This window comes from Haemaphysalis longicornis, unplaced genomic scaffold (assembly GCF_048455015.1).
Source record: "Haemaphysalis longicornis isolate Haplotype H1 unplaced genomic scaffold, Haemaphysalis longicornis Haplotype H1 scaffold_8, whole genome shotgun sequence".
Lineage (NCBI taxonomy): Eukaryota > Metazoa > Arthropoda > Arachnida > Ixodida > Ixodidae > Haemaphysalis > Haemaphysalis longicornis.
The window spans coordinates 49207269-49219021 of record NW_027526445.1 but is presented as its reverse complement, the minus strand read 5'-3'; the positions used below and the strand labels follow the sequence as shown (position 1 = coordinate 49219021).

Sequence of the window (11753 nt, the reverse complement as noted above, 5' to 3'; positions counted from 1 at the left end):
ACCAAGCGTTGAGGTGATCAGATGGCTGCTCGGAGCTCAGCCTGCGCTTTCCTTAATAACACTCGCATAAAAACCAACCTAATTTATTCTTTGGCGATGTTCCATACTTGTTTTTGTAACTGTTGAGCCATCGGCAAACATAAAAGTAGGGAGAATTGCTTATTTTTCGCCCGTAAAGGCGCCGTTCTGTGATACCTCCGCCGCTGGGGGCGGCTGACCACGCCGGCCCCGTACGCGCAAAATATGCCGCCGCGGCTGCCAGGAGGCGCTGCCTGTGCCGCTCGAGCCCCATGGCAGCACGGCATGGGGGCTACGGCGAGTGGTTACGTCTGCCTCAGTGCATCGGTTCTGTGGCACCTAGCTACAATGCAGTCAGTGGCGGAGTCGGTGATGGTGCGGTTGGTGTTCATCTGGTAGCATGGTGTGTTGTTGGTGTTCTGGCCAGTGTGCGGTCATCGAATTAGCGGGGCCTGCTTGTTCGCTAAGCCTTTCGGTCAGGCGAACGCGGCTGCGGGCTACGAGGCCACATAGTAACGCCATCTACCTGGGCCGCCGACAACCGTGACTGACAGAGTACTCGGAGGATCCACCTGGTGGCGCGGTAGTCACGAGGACAGTCGACAGGTGCGAGCGCGCATCGAGCGCGCAAGCCGACGCCTCATCGTCCGCGCCGGCCCGGGAGTACTGCTGTTGGATCTGGCGGCTGGAAGCGCACCGGCAGAGGTACCGGGACTGCACGCGCTGACTGGAATGTCTTCCACTGCAGGATCTGGCATCTTCGAAAGCGATCGGCGTGGGCCGTCAGGGGTGACACTCTGTACACCCTGTGAGACATAGACCTGTCCGCAGGGGTGCGGGGAGCTGGAACACAGCCAGAGCATTTGACTAACTTAAACCGGCGGCACCTCCCACTATGAAGAAGGGTAAGGGGACGAGGAAAGGAGCATCCAACTGGGCTGCAGACAGTCCCGACGTCCGGTGCGACACATGTGGCCGATGGGTGTTCCTGGACGAGACGCCGTTCGAGACCCAGGAGGGGGCGGCGTCTGGAGGTCCCTTCGTGTGCAGCATCTGCTGCAGGCTGTCGCCTATGGAAATGCGGATGCAGCAACAAGACTGTCTGATTGAGGCATTACATAGCAAATTGACGACCCTGGAGACACTTGTTCTGGAGCTAACCGCGAGGCTCGGGGAGGTAGAGCAGAGGAGTGCTGATGTCGCAGGCAATGCAAAATCTACACCAGTCGTGGAGGCAATTCCGGAGACACCTAGCCAAAACCACCCCCCTCCCACGTCCCCGCTGCAGCAGGGGGAGCGGGACGATGGCATTGATTTGACTGGGATGGCCAATGTTCAAGCGACTCTGGCGGACACGATTGAGGGTCAGCGTGACGTTCATGCAGATGACAACGATGAAGCAAAGCCTGGCGAAGGACAGCCTGAAGGCAAAAGCCAAACACGCGAGAAGGAGGCGCAAGGGGGCTCACTGGTCCCATTGCCGGTTCATCACAGCCAACAGCAGCAACCAACTTTTGAACGGCCGCCGGAGCAAGACTCAGCGGCCCCTGTGCCATCGGACAGTGGTAGCAGCTCCCCACGGACTCCACGGGTGCACAAGACGGGGAAGCGGGACAAAAGGAGCCAGCGCAAAGGCCCCAACTGGGAACGGAATACGGACGAGCGCCCCCCTCTGGGCATACCAAGAGAAGTTGTGGTGGTGGGGGATGAAAATGTGGGCCTGGTGGCGGCGACGGTGGTGGCTGGCGTGGGAACCATGGGTGCAGTTGAGCTCATTCATGGAGAACGCACCACGATGGAAGAAGCCATAGGGTACGCTGCAGAATACGAGCAGGGAGCAAGAGACGTCCCACGCAGGTATATTCTACACGCCGGGACGCACGATGTACTCGCGGGTAGGCCACAGAATGTGATGGAGGTGCTTGAGGCACGCTGGAAGGGGCGCCCTGGGAGTCTGGTAGTCTGCTCGGTCCCGGAGATTGTGAATCGAGGGGGGGAGGTGCGAGCTGCGGCGATCCTTGTTAACGCCAAGCTCAAGAAGTGGTGCAAGAAGACGGGGAGCCGCTTTCTTGACCTCAACAACACGGGATCGTCACAGAGGTTCCGGAAAGATGGTTTCACCTACACTGCCAAGAACACTGAAGAAGTCGGCAAGACAATCAGCGAGTTAGCTGCACGTTTTTTAGGTGTGACCCCACCAACAAGGGAGGAGCAGATGTGGCCACAGAAGAGGAGATATCTGGACATGTACCCGCCCCAGCAGACGAGATCCCCCCGGTCACATTACAGAGGGAAGGTAGAGCAGCCTCCCAACTACAATGCAAGGCAGGAACGCTGGAAGACGAGAACACCCCGAGCTCATCATCGATGGGGGGTAAAGCAACCACCCAGCGGCGACACGAGGCAGGGCCGCTGGGAACTCACCGAGCAGCTGGACGAGCAAGGGTCGCACTGGCGACGGAACGACCTAGCCAATCTCATCGAGATCTCGGTGCAAAGAGCGTTGGCCAAGGCCCGGCCAGAGTACTGATGTCCACTCGGGGCGGATCAGCGGCCGCTGCAACAGGGGCCACGGAAGGTTCCTTAAGAAAGGTGCAGCACCGCCGCCGTCCAGCACAACGGTGCATGGAACAGAGAAACTTCAAAGCGGGCTTCCTGAACCTGCACGGTGCACGACGGGAGCAAAAGTGGGCAGAGCTATATGCTGCCCTCCACAAAGAGGAATTCGCCATATACGCAGTGGTGGAAACACACCTTCGAGACCTGGAAGAGCCACCTATCGACCACAACTGGTGCTGGGCGGGCAAGAACCGGTCTGGGGTAAGCCGCAAAGGTGGGGGTGTGGGAGTGATGTGGCGTCGGGGCCTGGAGTGGCAAGTGAAGTGCAGGAGTCAGGCGGGCCATGAGGATGGCTGTCACGACCACCTATGGGTGGTAGGGGAGGTGCTGGGGGTGCCCACAGCGCTTTGCGTGATATACTTTTCTGTCAGCAGCGCCAGACCCAGCAACAACCATACGCTTGTGGAGTGTGTGTGCAGTGACATCCAGCTGTTTGCAAGCGACAGGGAGGTGATAATTCTAGGTGACTTCAACGGCCACCTCTCTGAACTGGACGGCTACACCGACGCGAACGGCAACCTTCTTGTACGGATGGCAGAACGGCTTCACCTCAGCATCGCTAACCTGGATCCCAGGTGCAAGGGCCAATGCACATGGTGTGCCAAGAACAGTGCAACGTGTATCGACTATGCTCTGTTATCGCCTCGCCTCCTTAGCCTCCTACAGAGCCTTGACATTGATGAAGAAGGACAGTTCAGCCTAGGTAGTGATCACAATCGCTTGCGCCTGAACTTCAGCCATAAGCAATGTCAAAAGACCAGACCCAGAGAGACAAAACCCTCATATCTGCCAGTGCGGAAGATGGAGGTTGTCGCCGAGGAGTTCGAGAAAGACCAAGGGCGGAAAGAAGCCACCACGTACGCGGAGTACATAGAAGCCTTGCGCCATATAATGCGCAAGCATATGGTCAGGGACAAAGGCCATGGGCGAGCAAGCAAGAAGCCGTGGTGGGACGGGCAGGTGGCCGCGGCGTGGCAAGCGCGCCGCAATGCTAACAGGGTTCACCGCAGGGCGGTGAGAGATAAGGACAGTGTGGCAGCGGCAGAGGCGTGGGACACATACCTACAACGCAAACATGAGATGCAGGCAATAGTCCAGGCAAAGATGGCTGATGCGAACCTTGCACTGATGAAGAACATACGAACGGGTGGTAAGTCGGCAGCCCAGAAATTCTGGCGGTATGTCAGCTCGCTGGACAGAGGCAGTGAAGGGCCGGCTGAACTGGTGGACACTGCCACAAGTCAGCCTGTGGCAGATCCGCCACGACACATCACCGACTACTTGACAAGCCTGTATGGGCCACCTATCCATGTACCGGAAGACAGGCAAGAGGAGACAAGGCCCCCAACATCGCCTCCAAGCCAATCAGAAACAACCTGGGAAGTCACACCGGCAGGCATAAAACGTGCACTGGGCCGCATTGGCATGGGTACAGCCACGGGACCAGATGGAATACCTGCTCGCATACTCAAGCTGCTCGGACCGGGCTCGAGAGAACAGCTAGCGGAGCTGTTCACCAACATTCTTCACGGGGAAGATATACCAGAGGAGTGGCGAGATGGCAGGGTCGTGCTCCTTCTGAAGCACGGCGGCAATGCGGCTCATATCTGCGACTATAGGGCACTCACGGTCACCAGTGTGGTGTATCGAGTGTTCATGCAGGTGTTGAAAGCGTGGATTAGCGGATGGGCGGAGACTGCGGGGTGCCTGACGGAGCTACAAAACGGATTTCGTCCAGGCAGGCGTTTGGAAGATAATCTGTTTGTGCTCACGAGCTGTATAGATATTGCCAGGAAAGAGGGCCGTAGACTCATCTGCTGTTTTCTGGATGTGGAAAAAGCTTACGACCATGTTCCGCACGCAGCCCTCTTCGATCGCCTTGGCACTCTGGGATTAGCGCCACTTCTTTTGGACACTATAAGGAGGTTATATGTGGGCAATACAGTCACGACTGTATTTGGGAACGTGCGATCGGAGAGAGTCACGGTCCAGAAAGGCTTGCGACAGGGCTGCCCACTGTCGCCTCTCCTCTATCTGCTGTATGTGTCCGGCCTAGAAAAGTCCCTCCTTCAGGCAAACCTGGGCTTTGGCTTAAGGTACAGCACCAGCGGAGTCGATGATTCCCGCCGCCTGCCGGGTCTCGCATATGCTGACGACCTTGTCCTCATGGGAGAGGACGAACACGATGTACAACGGCTGTTGAACATTTGCTCAGTTGAAATCCAGAGACTTGGTCTCCGCTTCAATCAACGGAAGTCCATGGTTGTCCAACTAGCCGGGGACATGACTAAACAACCGGTCCTGACATTGCAGGGAGAGCAACTGACTGTCGCCACGTCCTACAAATATCTGGGCGTAACGCTGTGTACTGGGGCCAACATGTATGAACTGCATGAGGCCAAAGTCCGCCAGACGGCACTCAGGGCGCAGTGCATTCTCCGGCGTCGATGTCTGTGGGGCTGCAACCGGTATGTCATGGTGCGGGACCTGTGGAAGCTGGTCCACGTCCCTGGCCTAACCTTCGCCAATGCGGTGATCTGCTTGTCGGCACGAACCCGCGAGTGGTTGGAGAGGCGTCAGCGAGAGGTTGGTCGCACTGCAGTGGGGTGTCATGGTGCCGTGGCAAACGAGGCCATACAGGGAGACCTTGGATGGTCCAGCTTCGAGGCCCGGGAGGCCTCGAGCAAGCTAAGCTTCCGTGGCCGTTTGCTGTTCATGGCCCGTGAGCGGTGGGCACGGCGCGCCTTCGAGTACCTGTCTGCTACATGCGTCCGCACAAAATGGGTGCAGCGGGTATATCGAATTGAGGCTAAATGCAACATCTTTAGCCGGCCCATCGAAGCGGGCACAGCAGCAGCGTACACCCGGGAAGTGCGTTCCCGAGTCCAAGACGCAGAAGAGGGCGTCTGGCGTGCGGGAATGGAGGGCAAGGAGACACTCGGCACCTACCGGCAACACAAGACCGCGATCGGTGCCGAGAAGCACTATGACAACAGCATTGGAAGCAAACTGCTGTTTGAGGCACGGGCTGGGGCACTACGGACGCAGGTGTACCGCCGGCGGTATGACTCGGCCCCTGAGGTACAGACTGCGCTATGTCGTGTGTGTGGAGCCCAAGAAGAAACTATCGAACACATCGTACTCCAATGCCCGCAACTCCCGCCGCACCCCAGAGAGGGCGCCACCCTGCCAGTGGCGCTTGGGTTTGTCCACCTGAGCCGCCTGAGCGACGATAGCGAACAGGCCAGCGACGGCCTCGCAGAAGGGGAATCGAGTGTCCGGGTCACAAAGCGGCGCCTAACGCAATGGTGGGCTGTCGCGCACAACCGCGTCAAGGCGTCAGACTAACCGTGCATTCGAGCGCTCGGTTACGGTGTGCGTGGCCTGCAGGCATTGTGCAGTGGCATCGTCTGGTGTGACACTCGTGCAGGAGTGCTCAACCGCGACATGCAAAACTGTCAACATCGAAGTGTACTCTCTTGTGTCTTTCCATGTTTTGTATGTCTTTCACTGTTTTTTTTTGTTGTATGTTTGTTTTAGTTGGCCAGAGCACTCATAGTGCCGACCCGTTGCAAAGGGTATGACCATTAAATCATCATCATCATCATCAAGTAGCAGCGCACTAGCCCTATAAATAACGCGGAGCCTAATCACGTGCGTAAAGCACGTTTACACTAAAAACGTTTACACGTTTATCAAAGCACAGGTTGAAACCGACACACTAAAGAACCTCTGAACGCTGGCCGTCCACGTTCCGTCCATATGGTACGCGACGAAAATATGCCCAACAATGACGAAATTCCTGTCCTTTGTCAACCTGGCACTCATGTCGACGCATTCCCGCCAGATCGGCGACAGACCTCGCCGTGACGCATTCAAAAATGCGTGGGGGATTATTAAAGAGTTACCGCGATGCCGCCGGAGGGTGTGGGGAGCAACCTTGTTCCTTCCGGGGAGGGGGGGTGACAGTAGAGATGCGTGTCCCCGGCAGCGCTTTTCTGCGCCGAAATCTCGACTCACTGGCGTTTAGCTTTCATTTGAAAAGCAGCCACCCCAGCAGGGCTTTCATTGTCACAAGAATTCACTTGAAGCCCAGCGCTTCACGGTAACGCAGTGCGTCTGCTGCTGGGCGTGTCTGCATTCCATTGCGCATGAAGGCACGACGAAGGAGTGCTTCTCCTCTCGAATCTAAGAAAGGGAGACACACACGTTTCCAATAATTTCTGGGTTGCTGTCCTCTGCCCTCCGTGAGACCTGACAAAGATGTATACGGGGAAACTTGTGGACTGTAGCGTCGGTGCTTCACCTGCACGTGGAGACGCCCCTTCCCTGTTCTCTCAGGAAAGCGTTCTCGAGGAGAGAGAGGGAGACGTAAACCTTATTTCGACCTCAGGTTCAGGGGAAGTGGAAAATTTCGTTTCTCAATTGCAATGGACCTTTTTCCAGTACCGGTCCTTTTAGCAGCCGCCACGGCGAACCTAAATGGCAGTTACCGTAAAAACCCGCGTATAATACGAGGTTTTTTTCCAAATTTTACTATGTAAAATTTGTGCCTCGTATTATATGCGGATCCCAAAGTTTTCAGCCGAAAATTTGCGCTTTCGGTTTCGGTTTCAGCGGAGGATGGGCCATCTTGCGGTGGCGTTAGCTGGCTGCTGCTTCACTATTCTAGCCACTGTAGCTTCACTCAGCCGGCGCCATTTTGATTGTTTTGACCACGTGAAGGATCGGCACGTTCACCGCAAGTCTATCACGATGTCGGGTGCACGAAGGCAGTATTCAGCGGCAATTAAAAGAAAAGGTATTTTATGTGCTGAGACCATCAGGAATTGTGCCGCAGGACGGCAGTTCCAACGTTACTAGAAGTTGGGCAGTTCGGTGTCACCGAAGGCAGCATTCGCGGGTGGAGAAAGCAACTGGTGCTTGACTGGATAAAGCCTGTGTAGGGTCAGCGGCCTGGAGCACTGTTGGGGGTTCCCGTCAGTGCTCGTGTTGGGACGCGTTTTGCTGCCACCTGGCCGATTCCGTGAAGAAGTTGTTGCGCGAACCCCGCATCAAACTCATTGTCATTCCAGGAGGAATGACATACCAGCTGCAACCGCTAGACGTTTGCATCAACAAACCTTTCAAAGACTGCATCAGGTCCTGCTACCAAGAGTGGATGAGGTCAGGAGACCCGTAAGTGACAGCTACCGGATGGCTGACGCGGGCTTCTCCAGCGGTGCTTTGTGGCTGGATCGCGGATGCGTGGGCCCGCATACCAGAGAGGCTCGTCAGTCGCTCTTTTAAGAAATGCGGCATCTCGAACGCCCTTGATGGCACTGAGGACCACTTTCTGTGGGAAGACATTTCCAACAAGGCGACTTCAGGAGACAGCGGCAGCGAACCTGACGATGACTGAACGGACGTCGGGAGACAGTGCACGACAGCGAAAACTGACAATGACTGAAGGGTAACTGCAGTGCAAATAAATATTTTCTGTGCTCTTTACCTCGTATTATATGCGGATGAAAACTTTTTTTCTGATTTTGCTGTCCCCAAATTACACCTCGTATAATACGCGGGTCCGTATTATACGCGGGTTTTTACGGTAAGTACGCCCCAAGAAATGTTTGGCTTTCGGGGAACCCGTGCACAAAATATCCTGGTCTTGCAATCCCTCCCCCACCCAACGTCACCCGTGCCTTTCACATGAATGTCACAGTAGCAGGCTTCCACTCCAGCAATTAAAGACCAACCATTACCACCAAAGGCAAAACAAAACAGCCACGCTTGAGTTTTCACGATGTCAAAGAACATCTTAATACGTCAAAAGAGTTAAAATAATTGTACGCATTGCCCTAACTTAAAAGGAGAGAAGAAACATTCAGGTGGCGTTATAAATGATGTTGCCAAAATCTTTGCATGTCTCTAAATGAATCGTTTTACAAAGCTCGATCTTGTTTCCTTTCGCATAACTGCATGCTATCAGAAGAATATTTTTTGCTGCTATTTTACACCATCCGCTAACGCGGGATTTTCTAATGACCTGCTCGACGCACTATATGTATTTTATTACAAAATTTCCTAATCGTGCTATGTTTGTTTTTGTCAATTTTAATTTCCCCCACATTACCTGGAAATCCTCTACGCCTGTGACAACGCTATCGGAATCCTCTACTTTCCGATCTTTATGCGCCTTTTACTTAACACAAGCGACTACCCAGCTAAACAGGACAACATCTTCATCTGTGTGTTCGACCTAATACTAAGTGTCCCAGACATTGTTTCAAGTATTAGCCACATCGCATGCCTGACATTAGCGATCTCTGTATTGTTTGTATTGCCTTTGTCCCGCTATGTTCCGTCCCATCATTCGTCCAACAACCAAAAACAATTTGCGACTACGGAAAAGCCACTTTTGCTGCCACTGGCAACCTGATTCATAAATAAATGTATGAAACTTTTTGAAAATCGTTTGGTTGACGAAAACTGGTATATGTTTAAAGCAGTTCTTGTATATTCCCGAAAAGATCATTTTAATGAACCGTAGTTCGCATTGGTTTAATGCAATAATTACCGCTCTAAAAACCGGAACAAACGGCTTTTCTGTAAGGGTAAATATTCAGGTAATCCACAAGCCTGGATCCTTCCGAGAAAAAAAAAACGACTTTTCATAAAAAAAAAAACATTAAAACAAGCAAAGCATGCTTACTTTAACACCACTCTTCCTTCACTATTGCCAAAATATCTCCAAAAGCTCTACCTACATCGTGGTTAACTGTATCGAACGCTCCAATGCACCACTTTTTGACTCGCAATCTCAGCCATTTGCTGAATATGACTGCGCCACAACTTGTAACGAAACTTGTCCAGAAACATTTTTTCCTGTTCCCAAGAGACAGCTACCTGCTTTTGATTACTGATCCAACTTTCCAGTTATTTCTATTTGAATTATTACAACGGCTTTGTGAATATTATTGATAACTTGAAATTATCCTCATCGTCTGGCCTCTATTAGTAACTTCAACTTACTTAAAAACACTAAAATATACTCTGCCCCCATTCCACACAAGATTCTTGCTGCGTTGCAATGTTGCCGAAAGACAATAGCTTGCTACATCCCTTGCAGCTCCTCTCCCTTTCCATCCCTCAGGCTCTTCCCCTCCTCTCTTGCTCCTCCAACGGTTAATGCATGTTTGTTTTCTCATTGCAATTAAATTTTCCCGCAACTCGACGTCCTCCTCACATGTGTCCTCTCCAATACGATATCCTCGTAAGTGAGAACGTGCGGAACTCTCCTTTGTTCTGACTGCATTTGTTTTCTACCGCAAAAACTATTTACAGTGTATTCTTTAATTAAGTGTTGCTCTGTAGGTTGGGTACGAACATCTTGCGGCATTTTTTTTTCTTGGCGCTGTGTAAGATGAACAAGCATCACCCACGCCAGTGCTTTTAGTACGTTGGTCTTTAGTAGTTTTGTAGCAGTTTTTCTGTGTATACTTATTGCTGAACAGTTGTTGCAACTTTTGGCTGAGTGGTTGAAGGAAGTGACGCAGACAAACCAAAATTTTGGGGAAGTAAGTCTTGTTTTTCCTGTGATCGTGTATTCGTCATACCAAATTTGGTTCGTTGGCTGCCCTTCACGTGTACAGATTGACCCCATGTAGCGATTATGACTTGGTTTGTGTATGTACAGCATGTCTTGCTGTTTTGTTGCTTCTTTTTTACACATTGTCTCCTTTTTATGTATTTACACACGTTGTATATTGTCCATTATGTCGTATTAGACGTTCACCGGAACTGCATTGTGTATTCGTGTATTGTGTATTCCAAAGCCCTCACTTTAAATAAAATCTGCAAAGTTTGTTCATTTCTATGCAAAAATGGATATGTCGATGTTGTTGTTATTTCGACTCTTTATTAAAAAAACAAAATAACTGAGTAATTTAGAAAATAAAGGAAAATAAAATAATTAAAATAAAGGCATACAAAATAAATAAAATAAAGGAAATAAAATAAAATAAATTATTTTAATATCAAATAAAATAGTGGAAACTGTGCTGATTTGTTCTGATTATTGCTGACATTTCGTATGAGAGCGGGTGACAAATTTGCTGGGGCCCCGGGTGCAAGTTTAGCCAGGAACGCCAGTGCACCTTGATGTAACGAATTTGCTACGCTGACGAGCCATTGTTTTTTGCACTTTTTCTGAAAAATTGGATGGAGAAATGCACTAATTTAGAGAACATTGCCCGCACTGCAAACTACCGTGCGTTTCCAATGTGAGTGTGGTGTCGGTTAGGTGCTAGCCCAGCTGTCGGTGTGTATAGTCGCGCGTCTCCACTGCTTTCTGAGGTGTAGGTTCGTTGGTGATGAGTTCTGCTACTAGAAAACGAAAAGCTTTGTCTTTTTAAGACAAGCTCACAATTTCAGGTGCCGTCTCCGCCGGCAAGTAGGATCAACGTTGTCGTCCAGTACAGTATCCCAGCTAACACCTTCTCAAAACGTTCGAGTGCAGCAATTAAATAGCATCAAGTTCGCGAAAAGGCGCCCTTTCAGCATACGTTTGCTCCTTGAAACTGGTTAAGGCAGCGGAGAATGTCAAAAGGCAAAATTGATACTTAAGTTACGCTTGCGAATACAGGGGTAAATGACCTTGATTCTTTGGACTGCCCTGTACTGAAAAACTTCGTGGGAAAGCAGAGGTTGCAAATAGCGCATTTTTTTCACTGAAATAAATTCCTGAAGGGAGAGTTCACGATCCCTGATGTCAAGTATTTTGATTTAGTTTGTGCTTCATTTACGCGTGCCTTAAATCGAAACTTGCCTATAATGAAGACCTGCATGTAACGAAAAATTGAATTTTTATCAACTTCGTTACATCCAGGTTTAACTTTACGGGTAACTCTGTATTTCAACGTGGTGCGCGCTTTTGCATGGCGGATAAACGTAGACTTGCATCAAAATTGACGAATTGATTACGTCTGCCGCAAAGGAAAGTTTTCAAAGTTTCAATTTCGTCTCCTAAATATTTTTATGAAGTTTCATCAAAGGTAATGCAGTTGTCATACATTATAGCTTTTGCAGTAACTTAACAAGACCGCAGCAGCAGTCATCAAAATATTTAGGCAGCA

General features: G+C 51.2%; 1 protein-coding gene across 1 annotated transcript; it reads left to right on the top strand.

Annotated features, from left to right (window-relative positions):
• Positions 1–2643: 2643 nt before the first annotated feature.
• Positions 2644–5985, top strand: LOC144148289 (uncharacterized). The gene has a single exon (XM_077679845.1). The coding sequence runs from the start codon at positions 2644–2646 to the stop codon at positions 5983–5985; it is 3342 nt and encodes a 1113-aa protein (XP_077535971.1).
• The last annotated feature ends 5768 nt before the right edge of the window (positions 5986–11753 follow it).

Bases quoted from the DNA above. Each gene is read 5' to 3' on its own strand.
- LOC144148289 (XM_077679845.1), top strand. From the start codon at position 2,644: ATGGAACAGAGAAACTTCAAAGCGGGCTTCCTGAACCTGCACGGTGCA.